The sequence below is a fragment of the Microcaecilia unicolor genome, chromosome 5 (genome assembly GCF_901765095.1).
Source record: "Microcaecilia unicolor chromosome 5, aMicUni1.1, whole genome shotgun sequence".
In the NCBI taxonomy this organism is placed as follows: Eukaryota; Metazoa; Chordata; class Amphibia; order Gymnophiona; family Siphonopidae; genus Microcaecilia; species Microcaecilia unicolor.
The window spans coordinates 254362329-254385327 of record NC_044035.1 but is presented as its reverse complement, the minus strand read 5'-3'; the positions used below and the strand labels follow the sequence as shown (position 1 = coordinate 254385327).

The following is a 22999-nucleotide window of genomic DNA, read 5'->3' as shown; positions in this document are numbered from 1 at the left end:
AATATTATATTTCAGAAACCACCAATAGATACAAATACAGTCCGTTCTCACTATCCACATGTTCCGTATCTACGGACAAGCTTATGCACGGAAGATAAAGTGTAACCCATTCTTGCTATTCACAGGCATTTTCGCTTATTCGTGACCTGCACAGAGTAGTACAAGTGCAAATGAAAGTGTGTTCCCATGAGGAAGAACATACTCATAGAGCTGTGCATGAGTACTGTTACACCAAAAACCTGTAAATACTGTATTTTTACAACAACAACAAAAAAAAAAAAAAAAAAAAAAAAAAAGAGTTGAATAAAATCCATTTATAAAATACATAATATAAGTAAGCTGTTCTTTATTTATTTACTAGCCGTTGAGCCTGTAAAAACGGGCTAGTAAAGGAAGGGGGGAGTTGAAAGGCCCCCCCCCCCCGGATAGGTCGCTGCCGCCCCTCCCCCCCCCCGGAGTCCCCTCCGCCACTCCTCCACCTGGGCCGGGTACCTGGCTTCACTATTTAAACCGCCGGAACGCAGCACACAGCTCATCTGAGCTGCCGTCGGCCTTCCTTCTTCTCTGCGTGTGTTCCGCCCTCGTGTGACGTAACGTCGGCGAGGCCGGGACACAGGCAGGTAAGGAAGGCCAACAGCAGCTCAGATGAGCTGTGTGCTGCGTTCCGGCGGTTTGAATAGTGAAGCCAGGTACCCGGGCCGGGTGGAGGGTGGGTGGCGGCGGCGGCGGCGACTCTGGGTGGGTGGGGGGAGCGGTAGCGGCAACCTTGGGTGGAGGGAGCGGTGGCGACGGCGGTTCCCTCACTCGCAGGTGCGCAGGTTCCCTCTCTGTCACGCCCCCGTCATCACGTATTGACGCGGGGGCAGGACAGAGAGGGTCTCTACTGCGCATTTGTGAGTGAGTACGCCTCTTGCCATTTATATGGTTGATTTGTTACATTTGTATCCCACATTTTCCCACCTATTTGCAGGCTCAATGTGGCTTTATTCTTGCTACTGTTTGTCTGCCTATAGCTATACATCATTTTAATATAATATTATGTTATCTGCACAGAACAATATTGTATTAAGACTGTTAATATTAATTTCTGGGTGCTACAGAGACATCCTTTTACACAGTACCTAAAGATCTTCCAGCCCAAAAGTCATCAATGCTCCTGATTAAATCCAGGATTGCAACTGTTCAAAGCCTTTCATGGCCCCATAAGCTTTTATTATTATATTCTGGAATCCATCCAGCAGTCCAGTGTAAATAGATTTTCTTCTACCGTATCCAGATGGGAAAAGGAAGTGATCAAACACAGCAGTGCCAGAACTGCACTTAATCCATGTTAGGAATTGGATTCCTAACAGTGAGCCTTTGAACACACAGACAAATTATCTTAGTAAATCAATAAATCTCTTTATAAATGATTTGCTATGTCTCTGTGTCAGTCACTCTGTCAGTCATGTTCAAAAACACACATTTGTAGTTTTGCCTTTTGAACATTTTCCAGGGTATGAACATCAGCATGCATGTACACACTTGGGAACTTGGTCCAGCCTCTCTGTAGGTAGAAGTACGAAGTATGGTGTGCCTGAGAGATGGGGGATTCCAGGGTTAGAGAGATCAGAGAGTGAGTCTAAGCCCATACCTACTTTTACTTTTATTGTTCAGGCATTTTTGAAGGCCTTTCTATCGAATTCATCACATTTTGCTAGGTAACACACTCTCTAGCTGCAGAATTTCAAAATCAGTAGTAATTGAATGGCACTCCTCGGTTGTTTTTGGCTTTCAAAAATTTCTGTCAGGGTGCACCTTTGTATCTTTCCTCGCTGACCATTCCGTATTCGTCACATGTCCTGCGCTCCATTAATGACCACTGCATAGTCCTACTGGGGCCCCACTTAGTGCAAACAGAGATTACACGTCACAGTGTTTTGTTTTGTTTTTTTGCCTCACATTTGTGGAACTTCATGACACTGTCTATACACAGTGAATTCAATCTAAAAAAAATTTAAAACTTTTTTGAAGGCATGGTTGTTCCAGCAGGCATACTCCAGTGAGTGAGGCAGCTCTCTTGGGCTCCAGTATCTGGGGGGAATATGTATGAATGCCAACTTTGTATCGGATGCCATTTTAACAATGCACTGTTCTTGTATGTATGTTTTACTTTCCTACTGAATATTGTAGTTCATTTTCTTTGCCTTTTTTATTTCGCTCATAAACCGCTTTGATCCGTCCATCATTTAAAGCAGCATATCAAATTATGAATAAACAAATAAATATTTTTTAACAGGTTACCTAGGCTGAAAGGGAAAGAAGGCATCTCCTTCTAGCATATTTAAAAACAAATGCCCTAGAGAAAATTGGAAACCACTTGTGTCCCTGTTTACTAAGGTGCGTTAGTGCCAAGATCTGTCGCTTCTTTCTCTATAACATCAGCAAAATTCGCTCTTTCCTCTCTGAGCACACCACCCAAACTCTCATCCACTCTCTCATTACCTCTCGCCTTGACTACTGCAACCTACTCCTCACTGGCCTCCCACTTAACCATCTATCCCCCCTTCAATCCGTTCAGAACTCTGCTGCGCGTCTTATCTTCTGCCTAGACCGGTATGCTCATATCACCCCTCTCTTCAAGTCACATCACTGGCTTCAGATCAGGTACCGCATACAGTTCAAGCTTCTCCTACTAACCTACAAATGCACTCAATCTGCAGCCCCTCACTACCTCTCTACCCTCACCTCCCCTTACGCTCCTACCCGTAACCTCCGCTCACAGGACAAATCTCTCCTCTCAGTACCCTTCTCCACCACCGCCGACTCCAGACTCCGCCCTTTCTGCCTCGCCTCACCCTATGCTTGGAATAAACTCCCTGAGCCCATACGCCAAGCACCCTCCCTACCCATCTTCAAATCCTTGCTCAAAGCCCACCTCTTCAATGTCGCTTTCGGCACCTAACCATTGTGCCTCTATCCAGGAAATCTAGACTGCCTCAATCTTGATTGACTGCACTTTTTGTCCTTTAGATTGTAAGCTCCTTTGAGCAGGGACTGTCCTTCTTTGTTAATTGTACAGCGCTGCGCAACCCTGGTAGCGCTTTAGAAATGTTAAATAGTAGTAGTAGTAGTGTTTTTAGCGTGCCTACACTTAGCACACGTGCTAACCATATAGGCGTCTATAGGGATATTGTAGGCACGTACATGGTTAACGCGTATTAAAAATATTAACGCAACTATAACGCTACTTAGTAAACAGGGCCCTTGGTTACAAATCCAAATTAACCCACTATGGCAGAATAATCTTTTTCAAGGTCAACTTACACGGCTAGGGGGGGGGAAGTTATCAACATGGGCTATGACATATCATTTTAGCGTTAACCTCAGTTACTAGTAACTAGGTCTCTTTGTATAAAATGAGATTTGTGCTAACACAGGAGTTAGTAGTAAAATAACATGCCTTAATGATATCCCTATACCCCTTAATTAGTGACTGTGACAAAGACATGGCATTTGGATGTCAGAACCTCTATTGGTCAATGACATGTTTCTTTCTTTCCAAGAATTACAAGCTTGGGGCCCTGTTTACTAAGCCGCACTGTCATTTTTAATGTGCGCTAACGCTAGAGATACCCGTAGGAATATATGGGTATATCTAGCATTAGAGCACGCTGAAAATACCTTAGTTAACAGGGCCCTAAATACAATTTACCTGCATGTAGCTATTTCTAATGGTTACTGCTTACACATTGTATCCAGGTCGACGCTGGATCGGTGCTCACAAATGGGGATAGTGTGTCAAATGTCCGAGTGCGTGCCCACCTGGGCAGCAGTGACCATCAAACAGTTTGGTTTGATATGACAGCTGAAGTGGAGGGCAGCCACTCAAAACTCAAAGTCCTGGATTTCAAGCATGCTGACTTTAGTAAAATGGGGGAATACCTGAGGAAGGAGCTGATGGGCTGGGAGGGCGAACGAGAAGTGGAAGGACAGTGGTCCAGGCTGAAAGAAGCTATAAATAGGGCCACAAACCTTTATGTAAGGAGAGTAAATAAAAGCAAGAGAAAAAGGAAACAGATATGGTTCTCCAAGCAAGTGGCTGAGAAAATAAAGGCTAAAGAGTTGGCGTTCCTGAAATACAGAAAATCTGAAAAAGAGGAACACAGAGAGGAATACCGGATGAAACTGAAAGAAGCCAAGAGAGAGATACGTCTGGCGAAAGCGCAAGTGGAAGAACAAATGGCTAAAAATGTAAAGAGGGGTGACAAAAATTTCTTCAGGTACTTTAGTGAAATGAGGAAGACTAAAAAGGGAATTTCGAGACTGAAAGATGCTGCGAACCGCTATGTAGATAATGATGAAGAAAAAGCAAACTTGCTAAATAGATACTTTTGTTCTGTTTTCAGAGAAGAAAATCCTGGAGAAGGACTGCGATTGACTGGCAAAAGCACGAATGAGAATGGAGTGTGTATGAACAAATTGAAAATCTAAAGGTGGACAAAGCCATGGGACCGGACGGGATCCACCCCAGGATATTGAGGGGGCTCAGAGAGGTTCTGGCGGGTCCTCTTAAAGATTTGTTTAATAAATCCTTGGAGACGGGAGAGGTTCCGTGGGACTTGAGAACGGCGGACGTAGTCCCTCTTCACAAAAGTGGTGATAGGGAAGAAGCTGGAAACTACAGGCCAGTAAGCCTCACTTCAGTTATTGGAAAAGTAATGGAAGCGATGCTGAAGGAAAGGATAGTGAATTTCCTGGAAGCCAATAAGTTGCAAGATCTGAGACAACATGATTTTACCAAAGGTAAATCGTGCCAAACGAATCTCATTGAATTCTATGACTGGGTGAAACAGTGTGACAAGGCGGTGGCCATAGCTAGAAGGTTGCTAGGCTGTATAGAGAGAGGTGTGGCCAGCAGAAGAAAAGAGGCTTTAATGTCCCTGTATAAGTCGTTGGTGAGGACCCACCTGGACTGTTCAGTTTTGGAGGCTGTATCTTGCTAAGGATGTAAAAAGAATTGAAGCGGTGCAAAGAAAAGCTACGAGAATGGTATGGGATTTGCGTTACAAGATGTATGAGGAGAGATTTGCTGACCTGAACATGTATACCCTGGAGGAAAGAAGAAACAGGGGTGATATGATACAGACGTTCAAAATTTGAAAGGTATTAAACCGCATATGAACCTTTTCTGTAGATGGGAAGGCGGTAGAACTAGAGGACATGAAATGAGATTGAAGGGGGGCAGGCTCAAGAAAAATGTCAGGAAGTATTTTTTCATGGAGAGAGTGGTGGATACTTGGAATGGTGGAGATGAAAACGGTAACGAAATTCAAACATGTGTGGGATAAACATAAAGAAATCCTGTTTAGAAGGAATGGATCCTCAGAAGCTTAGCAGAGATTGGGTGGCAGCACCGGTGGTTGGGAGGCGGGGTTAGTGGTTGGGGGGGGGGGGGGGGGGCTAGTGCTGGGCAGACTTCTACGGTCTGTGCCCTGAAAATGGCAGATACAAATCAAGGTCAGGTATACACAAAAAGTAGCACATATGAATTTATCTTGCTGGGCAGACTGGATGGACCATGCAGGTCTTTTTCTGTCGTCATCTACTATGTTACTATAATGAGCTGGAAAATAGCACCAACATACTGCTGACTTGTTAGGACACCCTTATTCTGTGTTGTCTTGAATCAAACTGGAAAAGTACCTCAGCTTGAGCACTGAAAAGATTTGGGAAAACAAACTGCAGGATACACTAGAACAACCTTTGGTTATATTTTTAGAAAAACATTGTTCAAATGTCTTTGTCAGCGTTGCTTACACAAACTATGGGCCCTGTTTACTAAGGTGCGCTAGCATTTTTAGCACGGGCTAAATGCTAGCGACACCCATATATTCCTATGGTGTCTCTAGCGTTTAGTGCACGCTAAAAACACTAGTGTGCCTCTAGTGTGGCTTAGTAAACAGGGCCATTAGTATTTTATTGGCCATAGACCAGTATAGACACCCTGCAAATATGCCAGGATGCCAAGTCTATCACAGTGACTTGCTGGTCATGCTCTCTGGAAAGGGCACCTTGTCCTATGTGCTGTTTATATACGTCAACCTCCATGGATATTAAAGTGTAGGCAAGAATATGCCCTGTTCTGCAAGTCCAAGAACTCGCCTTCAAACATAATTTGGAAGCCTTGGAGTAAACTCAAACTCTATGCTAAACTCAAACATCATGCTAAACTTCTACACAAGTTACTCTCAGCTGCCTTACAGTTGATCCTACTTAATTGGGAAGGCAGAATTAATTTTAACCAATGGTGGCATATGGTTTGCAATATCTACAAATATGAATCTGTTGCAACCGAATGCTGTAATAGATGGCAATCCTTTCACAAGACACAGCAGCCCATGAATAACACTGAAAATATCATCAGGTAAAATATGTTGCTGCATATAGATGTCACTGAATTGTAATCTTCAAAGTTTCATGCATACTGAAGTTGAGTTGTTAATAATTATTTTGGCTGAATTTAACAAAAATGTGTTGAAAAGTTTTATCACAGAAAATACTATGGGTAAACCGGAAGAAATCATGGTTCGATTGAAGCCACAAACATTTTCATCTGTACGTGAGCACCTTCCTGGCCCAGCATATAATATGTGGAGTAATTTTATAAAAGCTATTTTCTCTGAGAACAAGCAGGCCTATTATTCTCACATGTGGGTAAAGTGGAGTCCGCATTGCCGGTCCAGAGCCTGTAACAAGCTTAAAATAGATCTTTGATTTTCAGACAGTAGAACTCACCACAGAAAACTGAAATGTGAGCCTCAACAAGACAGTAACCATATATTAAAGGAACAGTAAGAATTTGCATGGAAATACTTTTAAAATAGGAGGAAATATTTTTTCTCTCAAAGAATAGTTAAGCTCTGGAACTCGTTGCCGGAGGATGTGATAACAGCGGTTAGCGTATTTGGGTATAAAAAAGGTTTGGACAAGTTCCTGGAGGAAATGTCTATAGCCTGTTATTGAGATGGACATGGGGGAAGCCACTGCTTGCCCTGGGATTGGTATCATGGAATGCTGCTACTAATTGTGTTTCTGCCAGGTACTTGTGGATGTGGATTGGCCACTGCTGGAAGCAGGATACTAGGCTGGATGGACCATTGGTCTGACCCATATGGCTAAGTGCTATTTCCTGGAATTTTACATTTAAATTTGCCATTTGTGATGATATAATGTAGGTGTTATATGGTTATCCTATCAAATCCCACTTAATAACTGGGCTTCTCCATTTTGTACTACCTAAAACGTGCTCCATGCAGAAGCAGGTAGCCTCTTATAGACTGCATTACAATAATCTAGACTAATAATCACTGCTTGAAATTTTTCTTGATTAAGTAATGACTTCAACCAACAAATAATGTGAAACTTAAAAAATATATACACTTTTCACAATAGCCTTTAACTCATTATAATATCCTAATTTTGAAACGTTAGTACAGCTGTTGACCGGTCACCAATCTGCCCAGTACTCTCCCCAGAAACGTTTGGCATATAGGTGATATGACTACTACTACTACTTATCATTTCTATAGCGCTACTAGACGTACACAGTGCTGTACACTTGAACATGAAGAGACAGTCCCTACTCGACAGAGCTTACAATCTAATTAGGACAGACAAACAAGAGATAAGGGAACATTAACGTGAGGATGATAAAATAAGGGTTCTGAACAAGTGAACAAGGGTTAGGAGTTAAAAGCAGCATCAAAAAAGTGGGCTTTTAGCTTAGATTTGAAGATGGTCAGAGATGGAGCTTGACATACCAGCTCAGGAAGTCTATTCCAGGCGTATGGTGCAGCAAGATAAAAGGAATGGACATGAAAGAGTAGCCGGGGGGGGGGGGGGGGGGTACAGTATTACAAAATTTTCTGTTTCTGCAAAAAATGCACACACATAGGGGTAAATTTTGTACAGGTCAGCTAAAGTTAGGCACTGGGATGCTGCTTGCTAAGTGCAAATTCTATATCGAAAATTATGCACATAATTACCATTAATTGCCTTTACAGAATACTAGCATGTAAGCATTTATGTCCCAACATTTATAGGCACAACTGATGTGTAACTGACATGACTGAAGAACTTAAATGTTTGGTATGACCCCAACCTGCCCATGCGACTCTCACATGCACTCTCTTGCAGTTATACGCTATAGATTTTGAGCACTACGTTTATAGAATAGCAACTAAGTGTAGTTACGCACATAAGCAATTAAGTACCAATTGGCAATAAGTTACGTGCATATCTGCCAGTATTCTATAAACTACGCATGCAATTTTGTGTGCTAAGCATGGAAATGGAATGTGGATATAAGATTATAGAATTAGCTAAAGAATGGAATAGATTCAGTAAGTCATGCCGAAAAATCGGCGGTAAATTGTAAGCCATTTTAAACCAAAACTTGTTTTTAGATAATAGTGGGATACAAGAATGCATAAATAAATAAATATTCTAGGGCACCCACACTTTATAGAATAGCACCTAAGTGCCTAATCCACGCAGAACTTAAGTCACCTGCATTTATGCCTGCTGAAAGCGAGAGTATATAGTAGACTCCTGATGCAGGCCCCATAGCGAAACAGGGCCATGTCAAGTCATTTGACGATTTGGAATAAAGACTCTTGTTTTTTTCTGTTACCTCCACTGTGGAGTTTGGTTCTTCTGTGGTTTTCTTGGCAAATCTGCCATACAATAGTAGCACTAAATCCTATGACTCAAATAGCAAGAACCCTACATATAAATAGACAGCACTATAAATATTACATTGGTCCCTATAACACCAATACACCTATTGGTAAAAGAGAACAAGTGGAACTTCTACAGATCTATACAGAAACTACAAGCACACAGAATGCCACACCTTGGTCACATGCAAACACACAGAAAGACCCTCAGACAGAACAAGGGATCACAAATTAGAAATAGAAATATGAAGTCAAAAATTCCACTAGGAACCCCAAGAAGTCAAACTTGGAATGTTCTGCAACACTGCAGAAATAAAAACAGAAATCCATTTCCTCTCATTCTTATTTATTTATTTATTGCATTTGTATCCCACATTTTCCCACCTATTTGCAGGCTCAATGTGGCTTACAATCAACAAGAATGGTGGAAATAAGTTAGAATTAGACAATTAGTGTTACAGTAGGATCTTGGGTAACAAGGTACTGAAAAAAAAGAACACGATCGTGGTATAGCAAGCAGATATTGTAAGACATTTCTGATTATATGTGGAGGAGTTGTGTATAAATCACATTTGGTTGATCTAATTCAATACTAAGACAATCACGATACACAGAGACAAGGCAAGGCTTGGGAGCTCAGAGACAAGGCAAGGCACAGACAGGAACCAGGCAAGGTTTGAACGAGAGACACTCAAGGCAAGGCACACCTGCTGTAGACCTGTTGCAAAGTCTAGCAGACCATCAGGAGCCTCCTAAAATACACTCCCAACTGGATGCGATCTCCAGCGTGCCCTTGTTGGTCCTCCTACAGCTGATCCAACAAAAAAAAAGACTCTTTGGCATGTGTGTGCCCAGGGGAGTCGGCCCCAGCCGGCATGGAACCACAAACAGGACGCTGGACCAAGAAAGGACCCAGATGCAGCGCGCATTCACACTTCCCCTCCCAGAAATGCTGCTGGAGGTCCAGAGAGGTGAGTCAGTGTCTGGGTATGGCCATGGCTGTGACAAGATAAGCCCTACCACACTCAGTAATATGCCTCTCAAGCTTTACCGGTTAGTTCACAGAAAAGAACACATGTTTTTGTGGAACTGTGCAAATGTCATGATCACTTATCCGAAAGTCAGCCTACAGCTAGATCTGGCACACTAAGACCGCAGTTCATAAACTTTAAGCAAGACACACCAATAGCACTGTGCATACATCACTAACAAGATAAACATCAATCTGGTAATATCTGAGCTTTGCAAACAAATTAATGGGATTCCAGCTGCGTTCCGTGTAACTTCATTCAATATTGCGTCTGTGATCAGAAGCAGGAACAGTGCATCAGACCGTGACAAGTGTGCTAATGGCTCCTGAAACTATAGCCAGAGGTGCAAGAGCCTCAGAAAGAATATAAAATGGGAGTAGAGAGAACTGTGCAAAGCTAGAAAAGGTGGGGAAATTAAGAATCATGTCTTGAGAAGCAGCTGCCACATTTTCTTGAACACACATTCATCAAATGACAGCAAAGTGACTTTTTTCATGCAGGCACAAGAAACAACATGTGAAAGCTTAACAATTTGATTTTACTGAGAATTTCACTCTTGGGGTACAGGCTCAGATACCGAGTGCTCACTGGAGACATCAACAACCGATAATCTTCACTGCATACTGTTGGCTTGGCTTGGACCATGACAAAAGGTTTACACTGATGAGCGATAAATATAAAAAGTATCCTGTTCATATATTCCATGATCAGTTGCTTAACTACATCAAGTCACACCATCAACAATTTAAAACAGGTTGCATTCTTCAGTGCCGGTGCAACCAGTCAATTCAAGCAGAAATTCTTGTACTGCAATCTCACACTTACAAAGGCAGCTTAAGGCTTGGATGTCCAGTGGCACTTTTGTATCATGACATAGAAAGGATGTCATGGAAAGGATAGTGGAAATTGTAAAGCGAGCAGTGTGGAATGAAATTAGAAGTGGAAAATGCTAATGCCGATACCTTTCCTCAGGATAGTTCTGATTGTCACTGCAGAGGAAATATGCAAACAGTAAGATAAACAGGAATAGCGCTGGACTGGTATCAGGGCAATCTGTGACACAAAACGTATGAACTGTTTCATACAAGCTGGTGATGATTACATCAAGCAAACAATATTCCAGCTATATTGACAGTGTTGTAAATAAAATATAGGGCAAAGCACTGAAAAATGAAATGACAAAAGAATGAGAAAAAGGAAGAGAAAAATAACGAGGAAGAAAAACTGAAAAAATCATAAAGACAATCAAGGAGAATTTGCAATACAAGAAGGCCCAAGGAAGAAGCGGATACTCCTAGATTTTCTGAGGTTGACCCCCATGCTAAGAGAGACCTAAATTTGAGCTTATCACTTCAGTATTTACTTCTTTCCACTAGGAAAATTAACCATTGAATCCTGGTTTCTGTTCTTGCCAGCTTCTTTTGTACTCTACCATTTTGAGTAGATAAGCATGTAGGATCCTCAACACTACTTAGTTCACACACCTTTTTCAAATCCTGTATTGATCCTACAAAAATGTAGTTTTTTTTTTGTTTGTTTTCTTTCATGGTCTATTATTTTATTGATCACCATAAGAACTGCCCAGAAAGCACACTGCACATATATTTGTCTAGCTGCAAACCCCCTTGAAATCTGGATGGTGAGTCTTTTAATATGAAATCTGACTCAGAAGGCTTCCAAATTGCCTGGATAATGTAGTTTAGTTACCATGCTAGTCCAGTTTAGATGTCTAGAAGTAAAGGTCGATAAATAAAAGGTAATACCTTTCTTATTGGTCTAACTTTATACATTTTTTACTTAACTTTTGAGAGCTCAGTTGTTTATGTTGCCCTGACCCATGGGGATTTAGCTTACAAAAGGTATTAAAAATGTATTTGTTACAATAAAAACTATCCTTTTTTTTTTACTTTTTTTTTTTTGGGGGGGGGGGGGGGGGGAGCTTTTACTAATATTTATCACTAACAACCAGGAATCAGTGTGAACAGATGTACACCAAACCCATGGCACTACTTCTGTGATTGAATTCCAAACTACGTATCCCAGAATACCAGGGCTGCTAGTATGCCATCCTGCCTCGACCTGAGATCCCGGACTGTTAATTTACCTTGACGGGCTGTACCGAGCCGGTACAAAGTACCCGGACATAGGACTTCCCAAGCCGGCAGCCCACACCGCTAGCCCTGTGCAGCGCCATCTTTGAACCACGTGATACCATGAGGGGAGCGAGTCGAGATGACGTCACTCGCGGCGGAGGAGGAGGAGGAGGAGTGCGCAGGAGTTTGGCTTGACTAATGCATTGCTGCTGGTGTCTTTTCTGTTCTTACTCCGGTCCTTTTGTGAACTATTGCTGATGCTGACGTGTTCAGCGTCTTCATTTCTGAAACCTGAGGGCTGGAACAATTTTGCCTTATTTGATCGTATGCAAAGGAATCTCTTAGTAGGTGTTTTCTTATATTTCCAATTATTTTTTTTACTTATCCGAAGAAGAATGGATTCGGAAGCGCATCAAAAGCATGTATTAAGTTAGTCCAATTAAAAAAAAACATAATCTTTGTCTTGTTTTATTTCTATTTATTACCATTATTTTACAAACCAGGCTTTTCTGGGAGAAACAGATTAGCGTGATAAGTAAGTTATGCTATTCCTGCATTGAGCAATCTCTCTGCGCCCTCTAATTTTGTTGTAAGCGATTTTGTAGCATAGGGCTTGTACTTTCAGACATTGTGCAAGTAGGCAGGGCCGTGCCTAGGGTCTGTGGCCCCCCCTGCAGACTATCAGTTGGCGCCCCCCCCCCCCCCCCATGCAAATGATCGCTCATCACTTGCCACACTGAAAGGAATTGTCAGCAATATTCTTAGAAACAAATTGCTATACATTGCAAAATAAGATAGCAGATGTAAATTCTCAAAGTGGACATATTCCAAACACTAAAATGAAAATAAAATTATTTTTGTCTACCTTTGTTGTCTGGTGACTTTCTTTTTCTGATCATGCTGGCCCAGTATCTGATTCTGCTGCTATCTGTCCTCTTAACTCCGTTTCCAGGGCTTCCTTTCCATTTATTTCTTTACTTTTCTCCTTTCTTCTTCATTTCTTGCTCTATATCCATTTCCAGCAATTTCTCCTCTCTCCCTGGGTACTGCCCTCCCATTCTTGTCCCTCTCTGCCCTTTCCTCCTCCATCCATAGCCAGCAATCCTCCTCTCTCCCCTCCCCTCCATTTCCAGCAATTTGTCCTCTCCCTGGGCCCCCATGTCCCTCTCGGCCCTTCCCTCCTCCATCCATAGCCAGCAATCCTCTCTCCCCTCCCCTTCCAGCAATTTGTCCTCTCCCTGGGCCCTGCCCTCCCATCCATTCAGGGTCTGCCCTCCCTCTCACTCCCCATTCCATCCAGGATCTATCCCCCCTCTCTTCAGCTCCCAGTTCCCACCTGCGGCTGCCCCTAGTTCCAGATCCATTGATTCTCCCATCCACCCCTGCCCCAGGCATGACTCCATTCTCCCTCCTGCTCACTTTTCAGACCCCAGTTCCAGCTCCATGCCCCTTCTCCCATCTGTCTCCCACCCAGTCCCTTCTGCCCATCCGAGTCCCCCTCACCCCATCTGTCTCCCACCCAGTCCCTTCTGCTATCCAAGTGCCCCCCACCCTCACCCCATCTGCCTCCCACCCAGTACCTTCTGCTATCCGAGTCCCCCCCCACCTTCACGGTCACCCCATCTGTCCCCCACCCTCACCCTGCCTCGTCTTCTCCCTGCCACCCGTCTTTAAAAAGAAATTGCCGACGCGATAGCGAGCGCAGCACCTCGTGTGGAAGTAAAAGAAGCGGATCCGATCATCTCATTGGGCCTTCCTTCACTGTCCCGCCCTAGAGGAAATAGGAAGCTGCATCAGAGGAGGGTGGGACAGTGAGGGAAGGCCCAATGAGATGATCGGATCCGCTTCTTTTACTTCCACACGAGGTGCTGCGCTCACTCGGCAAATAAATTTAAAGGGCTGGTGTGGGAGGGGGGGGGGGGTGCCAGGATGAAGAGCAGCGGGAGCGGCGGCACCCCCCTCTCTGGTGCCAAAAGATTTAAAGTCCTCGGCGGGGCGAGGGTAAGCACCGCGGCAGCGCCCTCCAGAGGTGGGCGCCCCCCTGCGACGCTTACCTCGCTTACCGCATCGGCACGGCCCTGCAAGTAGGTGTCAACATTTCAAAATGATTGAGGGTGCTGACACAATACAAATTTACCCCTCCCTGGCCACAGATGAGAGTTTGCTCATTACTGGAGTTGTTCAACATCCACTTGACTCAGAGCTGGCTCCTATGAATAGGTATGCAAACTGCTACACGTATGTAGTGTAAAGAAGTTGTGATGCAACGCCAACTAACTCCCACCATACTGGAGTAGTAGGTTAAAAAGCAAACAGCTTTTTGAAGAAAAATCCTGTGCTTCAGTTATTAAAAGTGGTGACATACCTGTGTAATTATAGTGCTCACAGCCAAATAGCTAAGAAGTATTTTCTCACTCAGTGGGATCCACCAGACTGATAACTATAGATGGCACCAGAAGTAGAAAGGTTTGCTATATTTGTACTGCACACAGATAATGTTGAGGGGGCTCTATTAGCCCTGAAAAGATCACATGCAAATTTGTTTTACTATGAAACATGCAGATTCAAGCCTATCATAATAAACAGACTGAATTGCAAATCAGCTTTCTCATTTTTCTTGGATCCTCTTGCTTGTACTCATGGGATTTGTTCTTCTGATTGGATAAATGTAAATCTCTCTTCATATTCCACTGAGGTTTTTTTTTTGTCCAATCAAGTCAGTTTTAATGGTTCTTTTTTTTTCTGCTGCAATGTGGAATGCTGATGTGCAAATCACCGCTGACTCAGACAAGCACCCATATATAGCATGCCTGACATATAGATTTAGACATACCCTGGATTATATACAGAGAGGCATATTTTCAAAACACTTAGACTTACAAAGTTCCATAGGTGACTATGGAGTCCTTTTACAAAGGCGCACTGAAAAACGGCTTGCGGTAGTGTAGGCGCAAACAAGCAATTGCAACTGGGAACAACATACTCCTCCTACAATTTGACATGTCCAGCGCCTTTGACATGGTTAATCATGAAATATTATTACATATACTACAATACTTCGAAGTAGGAGGCACAGTTCTCAAATGGCTTAAAGGATTCCTGACCACAAGATCTTACCAAGTAAAAACGAATGTGGACATATCACCCCCATGGTTACCTGCATGTGGAGTTCCCCAGGGATCCCCCCTCTCACCAACTCTCTTCAATCTAAACCTCAACCCTTACATATACGCAGACGATGTTACGATTTATATCCCGTTCAAACATGATCTAAACGAAATCATAAACGAGATCAACCAAAGTCTCCAAATCATGCACACCTGGGCGGATGCATTCCAGCTGAAACTCAATGCAGAAAAAACACAATGCCTTGTACTCACTTCTCAACACAACACAAACAATTGCTCCACCATAACCACACCATACTGTTCTCATCCCGTCTCGCAAAATCTGAAAATTCTTGGAGTTACCATCGATCGAAACCTCACACTCGATGCACACGTGAAGAATACGACAAAAAAGATGTTCCACTCCATGTGGAAACTCAAAAGAGTTAAACCTTTTTTCCCGAGATACATCTTCCGGACCTTGATACAGTCAATGGAAATAAGTCATCTGGATTACTGCAATGCACTGTACGCTGGCTGCAAAGAACAGACTATCAAAAAACTCTAAACAGCCCAGAATACCGCAGCCAGACTCATATTTGGTAAAACTAAATACGAAAGTGCAAAACCCCTAAAAGAGAAACTGCATTGGCTCCCACTCAAGGAACGCATTGCGTTCAAGATCTGCACGATTGTACACAAAATCATCCACGCAGACGCCCCAATCTTACCTTGTGGACCTGCCTTCCAGAAATGCCATAAGATCAGCCCGCAAATTTCTCAATCTACACTTCCCAAGCTGTAAAGGACTACAATACAAGCTGACACACGCCACCACCTACATGAGCACACAGCTGTGGAATGCATTACCTACAGCCCTGAAATCCATTGATGAAATAACTAACTTTCGCAAATCGCTGAAGACACACCTCTTCAACAAGGCCTACAAAGAGAATCCATAACTTTACAAAACTACTTCACCAACCCACCCAGTTATTTGAGGCCACCTTCTACACTATCCTGCTTAACACCTTCCTTCTCTTTTCCCTCACTATATCTCTGCACATTACTAATTGTAAGTGTACAGATACTAAGTGTATCTGACATCCTGGAATGAACATGCCATAACAAAACTCTGTAAGCCACATTGAGCCTGCAAATAGGTGAGAAAATGTGGGATACAAATGCAATAAATAATAAAAATTTAAAAAATGGCTTGCGGTAGTGTAGGCGCGGGTTTTGGACACGTGCCAATCCATTTTTTAGTGCGCCTGTAAAAAGGCCCTTTTTTAATTGCCAAAAATGGACGTGTGGCAAAATCAAAATTGCCGCGCGTCCATTTTGGGTCTGAAATCTTACCACCAGACATTGACCTAGCACCCATATATAGCATGCCTTCCTTATATTTCTAGTCATCTTTTCTTCCACTCTGCTTTCAACAGACATATCTCCCTCTTGGCATTTTTCAGTTTCTTCCGGTATTCTTTTCTCTGTTCCTCTTTTTGAGTCTTCCTGTATTTCATGAATGCCACCTCTTTTGCCTTTATTTTCTCAGCTACTTGTTTGAAGAACCATATCAGTTTCCTTTTTTTTTTTGCTTTTATTTACTCTCTTTACGTAAAAGGTCAGTAACCATTTTAATAGCTCCTTTCAGCCTGGTCCACTGTCTTTGCACTTCTCTTATATCTTCCCATCTCATCAGCTCTTCCTTAAGATACGCCCTCATGTTTTTAAAGTCATCATGTTTGATATCCAGGACTTTGAGTTTTGAGTGGCTGCTCTCTGCTCTAGCTGTTAATATCAAACCAAACTGTTTGATAATCACTACTGCCCAGGTAGGTGCCTCCTGTGACATTAGACACACTTTCCCCATTTGTGAGCACCAGATCCAGGGTCACTCCTCCCCTCCATCACCATTTGAATGAGCAGAGCACTTTGAAAGGTGTAGTGAGGTTGCAATAGACCATAGTAGTCCAGGGGGGTCTTTTACTAAAGCTTAGCTCGAGTTATCTGCAGCAGGGCCCATTTTATTCCTATGGGCCCTGCTGCAGAAAACTCGAGCTAAACTTTTTTTTTTTTTTTAATTATCATTTTACTTAATTACATTCACATTTATCACATAAATGTAAGGAAATACAGAAATTAATATAAAAAGGAAAACATTTTCTCTCAAGAATATATATTTACATAATTGTCCACAATTGGAAGATCCAAGATCAGGAAAACAATCATAAAGAAAATAAGAAAAACTCAAAATGGTTAATCTTACACTTCACATTTTCTGAGGGAGGAAGGTTAATCGGTTATTGCAGCCGGTACAGTGGTAACTGAAGGAAGTTGCTGCAGAGGGTTCTTCATCTGTTTCCACAAACTCTATAATTTCTTAGGTTCAAACAAATAAGTAATAAGGAAAATAAAACACTTACAAGGGAATCGTGCTAGGAAGGTCCCACCTGGGGCAATGATTCCTGGCTAAAAAGCCAAGACTTCACACCTCCCAGTCTGTGATTCCCTTGATGTGTCAGGAAATATATTCATCTTTGAACCCAAAAAACTATCAACCATGTATTGGAAATACAATTTCAAAACGTTGTTCCTATCTAATCAAAGACGAAAGTCACTAATAATATAACTCTATCTATAACTTCTGAATTTTCCAAAATGTCAGTTAAACACATCTCTTTTCTCTGAAAGAAGATTTTAAAGGAAATATAATTTTAGTCACCAAAAGGTGGCTATTAGAAGGTATTAACAAAGTATCAGAGAAATATTTCTTCAAGAATTCAGTAGCTGATATATAGGATATTATAGGTAAATTTATCATTCTCAAGTTATTTTCCCTTAATTGGTTCTCCAGAAATTCCAATTTTTACAAGGAAAATAACTATTCTTCATTACCAAATTATCTAATTTTCATAGAGAAGCCATTTCCGTAATCAAAGTCTCTTTTTATATCTTGGACTTCCACTTTGTTAGATAAGTATTAATACAGATTCTTTAACTCACATAGTGAAAAATTTTAAACATCTGAAGAAGAGAGTTATTCACATTCTGCTGCAGTTCCTATAGTATGTCCTTTATGACATTATTGGCTTCACCAAGTCCAATTTCTCCACAGAAACCGCTCCAGATATCTTCGGGGGGAAGGGCTCACTCTCCAATCCCCCAGTTGGTTTATTATCCAGAGTCGATGCTGCGCCTGGACCTCCTCGGGTCACATGAAAATCCTAATCCACTTTGGGCGTTTCCATTATTGACCTCCATAGCGAAGCATTACTATTTCTGGGTCTTGGAGGGGTCGTGCCAACAGGGGGACTCAAAGTCACTCCCTCCACTGAGATTCGGCAATAAAGCCTTGCTGTTCCCCGAAGCAAGAACCGATATCCCCGACGTTATGACCCCGAATCTCTCCAAAATAGACTGAGAAGTGGTGAGAACCCCAGCTGTGTTCGAGGAGGACAGCACCACGGTTTTGCCTTTTCTCTTCCCTATTCTCTGGGGAGCGCACCCTCTTCTTCAGGCATTCTGGTGTAAAACGGGAACTCAACTAGCGTACGTCCTCCCTCAACGCCATCTTGGATCCTCCAGGTTGGGACACTCTTTGTCTGGTTTCTCATCAGAGGCCTGTCTGATATGGGTAACCCTACAGCATAGCCCTCTGAGTCATTGAAACACGGAAGCCCCTCCACCACTTACAAGGTGGTGTCCCTTCGGAGGGGAACTCGAGCTAAACTTTAGTAAAAAAAAAAACTCCTCAGGTATCTTTTAATAAAAAGCAGACAGATTTTCAAGATTGCAAATTATCACTGTCAACTGCTGAGCAATGTTTATATGCAAACACCAGAAGCCTAAGAAATAAGATGGGAGAGTTAGAATATATTGCACTAAGTGATAAATTAGATATAATAGGCATCTCTGAGACCTGGTGGAAGGAGGATAACCAGTGGGACACTGTCATGCCAGGGTACAAATTATATTGTAGTGATAGGGTGGATGAATTGGTGGAGTGTAGCATTGTATGTTAAATAGGGCCTTGAATCAGAATAAAAATTTCAGTAGGACATGAAACACATCTTGGAATCCCTATGGATTGAAATTCCATGTGTAGAGGGGAAAAGGATAATGATAGAAGTGTACTACTTTCCATCTGGCCAGGATGAACAGACAGATGTAGAAATGTTACCAGAAATTAGGGAGGCTAACAAACTAGGGAACATAGTAATAACTGGTGATTTCAATTACCCCGATATTGACTGGGTAAATGTAACACCAGGGCATGCTAGGGAGGTAAAATTCCTTGACAAAATCAAGGACTGCTTTATGGAACAGCTGGTAGAGGAGCCAAAAAGAGGAGGAAAAATTCTAGACCTAGTCCTTAGTGGAGCGCATGATCTGGTGCAGAAGGAAATGGTGCTGGGCCACTTGATAACAGTGATCATAATATAATCAGATTTGATATCAACTCTGGAGTAAGTACACAAGTTTGTGTATAGTGTTTTGCAGTGAAGGCATTCAGGCTCATTTTCGATAGAAAAGGGCGTCCAAAAAGCGACACAAAAGGCACATGGGCGTCCCCATGAAAGAAGGTCGCCCAAATCCAATAATCGAAACAGGGCCGTAAGGGCGTCCTCAGTACGAGGACGCCCATCTATGGTCATCCTCACAGGGGGTGTGTTAGGGGCGTGTTATGGGCGGCATTATGAGATGGGCGCCCCCAGCGTATAACGGCTAGCGAAATGGTTTCGCATGGGTCGGAACATGGGCGTCCTTAGTTAGACCTGAAATAAAGACGACCAGGGTAAGGGGGAAGTCTTCTTTAGACCCATTAGCGATTTTGTGCAGTTGGAGAGTGGTGAGAGCGTTGTTGGGAGAGAAAGCTGAGAGTTTGTTGAGTACCTGTTACCTTTGTCTGTGTGCTGTAGTCGGAATGTTTTCACCCTCACCTGCCTCGTTTGTGTTTTACCTTTTCAGCTTTCCCTACCCCTTCTAGCCCCCAAACCCAGACACCACTACTCCTTCCTCTATCTCCCCCATCCCCTCCCCCATCCCTCTACATTCACTGTTCCCAAGTTCATATTTCATTCCCTTACCTGTTTGTAGTCTCTGTTTGTCTCTTTGTCCTGCGGCAGCGTGTTTGTGAAGACTGCTTGGAGAGTGAGTAGCTAGAGGGTGTGGCAGGAGAGTTTGTACTGGGTCAGAGAGTGCTTGCAGTGTGTGACCGCATTGTTTGTCGGTGGTGGGAGAGTGAGTGTCAGCTTCTGTTTGTTGCTGCTGTGTTTCACCAAGTTGGTAGGGAGAGGTGAGCACTGGTGGCACTGCATTGCACCTGTAGTGTGGGGAAATGGAGGCACTAAATACACAGGTGGCTTACATGTTGGAGGAAGAGGGGAGGCACCGCCGGAGGTACTCACACCCCAGAGTTTTCAAGCCCAGTAGCAGTTTCCTAGACCTCACTGACCTGCAGTGTCTCACTAGGTACCGCTTTGATAGGGCTGCCATTCAGCACCTTTGTGACCAGCTCAAACCCCTCCTGCAGCCCAGGACCCATAGGAACAACCCCATCCCTGTGCACCTAAAGATCACTGCTTCTCTATCTTTTCTGGCCACTGGGAGTTTCCAGTCTGTCCTATCTATCTGTGAGCACAGGTCTTACCCAGGCTTCCATTTCTAACTGCCTCACCCAGGCCCAGATGCACTAAACAATCGTTAGAGCCCTTCACTTACCGATTCCCTTAGCGAATTGGTAAGGAACGGGCATGCATTAAGGAAAGGGAATGCAAATGAGCTGCTCGTTGTAACTCACTTGCATTCTCTATTTCATCATTAAACACTTGGTCAATCGGCCGGTCGAGCATGCGCAGAGCAGCCAAGCGTTATGCTGGCTGCTCTGCACATGCCAAATACGCCTCCCTGTGCCGCCCGAAGACGCCGCTCACCCCCTCCGATGCGGCTCAATGGAGAAGACAGTGCAGTTGAGGATGCCCATCCCAAAAAAAATGTTCATTTTGGCCATCATCCCCCCCCCCCCCCCGCAATAATAAAAACATACGCCTCCCTGTGCCGCCCGAAGATGCTGTGCCACTCACCTCCGATGCGGCTCGATCCAGAGGACAGTGCAGTTGAGGATGCCCATCCAAAAAAAACATCCATTTTGGCGTTGTGATTGGCTCAGAGACTTCCAGGTCTCTCAGCTGAGTGAAGCACGGCCAAAAAGGACGTTTTTATTATTGCGGGGGGGGGGGGGGGGGGAATGATGGCCAAAATGGACTGCCTCACTGTTTATCCGCGTTTTGTATGCGCGAGCGTGTGTGTTTTGCATTGGGTTTGCAATGTATTAATGAATAGCTTTTAAGCCATCTCAGAGCGTCTGCCCCCACCCTGCAGACAAATCAATCTCACCTAGCAGCTGTAACTCATCCTCTCCCCCTCTTCTCTGAGCCCTCGATGCTCCTTAGAGTTCAGGTTTGCTAGAGCAAACGGGAGATAAGCCTCTGCCAGATGCACTTTTGTAGCAGTTTTTCAATCCCGCGCAGCCCCAATGAGAGGTACAGACCTCTCATTAGATTTTCCAGCGTTAAGGCAATCGGAAAAGGTTAGTGCATCTCATTACAATAGGGTTTCTACACAATTTGCTCATCTGCATTCCATTTTCATTAGCTGCTACCGTCGTTGGAAAATGGCTCGGAGAAGTCTTTAGTGCATGCCAGGGTTTACTACTTGCTCGTTAATGGCTCGTTAAGTTCAGTGCATCTGGCCCCCAGTTCCTTGATGTCTTCCTTACCCACACCTCTGAGTACATCACCTCCCCCCCCCCACCTCACCCCCAGGCCCTGCAGAACAACATGGCTGACTTCTACACCGTAGCTCGCTTCCCCTCTGTCATAGGTGCCATTGACTGCACACAGACACACCCCCCCCCCCCCGCGGGCACAAGAGGCCACTTATAGGAACAGGAAAGCATTCCACTCACTCAATATGCAAGTTGTGTGTGACGCCCAGGGAGAGATTCTAGACGTGTGTGCCCGATACCCAGGTTCCACCCATAACGCCTATATATTGCAGCACTCAGGAATCTTCCGTAGGTTTGAGCGAGGGGAGATCACTGATGGATGGCTCCTCGTTAAGTGCAGCATGGATCTGCCCAAACTATACCTCCTCTACCGGGCAACCCTCCACAACCCACTATTTCCCCCCCCCCCCCCCCCCCCCCCCCCCGCCCACCAGATTCCTGAGTGCTGCAATATATAGGCGTCATGGGTGGAACCTGGGTATCGGGCACACACATCTAGAATCTCCCCCTGGGCATCACACACAACTCTCCATTCTCTACCCTCCAGGAGCTCCTTGCTGTGTGTGATGTGCTCCCTCACTGCCCCCCATTCTCTCTCTCCTTTGTTGAAGCAGGCAGGCTCTGGTCCCTTGGAGCCAACAGATTCTTGCACCACAAGTTCAAGGTAAGCTCATACCTCTCAGCCACCTCTTCCCTTTCTGCTATGTAGGTGCTAAACAAACACTTCTTGCATCTTGCAGGACAGCTGGTCAAGAGGATTGCAAGAGACAGCAGTGGACTGTAATACACTGCACTCTGAGAGCCATGATTGTTTCTACCCAATTCATTGTACAGATGTCTTGTTCTCTATTGGACACACTCAGTTGTGGCTGCCTGTAGGGTGGGGGAGAGGGAGGGGAAGAGGCCCTGAGAATGGATGTGTGCATCCCTCATGATCAAGGGCTCCCCATTCTCTCTATGTTCTCTGCATTCAAATCTTATCTCTATTTTCACCAAGTTCACGGGTATCCACAGCTGGTAGTTTTTGTCCCGCTTTGCACCTCATGCGTCTCCCCACTAGGTTCCATCCTTCTTTATGTGGTGAATCCCAGTCCCCTTTTATGAAGTGCCCACCCATTCACAAGGTTGCTGGGGGTGGGGAGGGGGGAAGCATATATGCACCGAATGTCTTTTCCACATTATTCAACATAGTCCTGCAATCCTCCATAGTTATTGAACAACAACATTTCTAAATTCTATCCTGCAAACTGTTTTCAAG

The 22999-nt window shown here is 43.8% G+C and overlaps 1 protein-coding gene across 1 annotated transcript in view; it reads right to left on the bottom strand.

Annotated features, from left to right (window-relative positions):
* The window catches only part of WARS2 (tryptophanyl tRNA synthetase 2, mitochondrial), a 72806-nt gene extending 60602 nt beyond the window's left edge, over positions 1-12204 (bottom strand). The window contains exon 1 of the mRNA XM_030204014.1: positions 11856-12204. Coding sequence (XP_030059874.1) covers positions 11856-11966 — 111 coding nt within the window. The 5' untranslated portion in view covers positions 11967-12204. The remainder of the gene's footprint in view (positions 1-11855) is intronic.
* Between the last annotated feature and the right edge of the window lie 10795 nt (positions 12205-22999).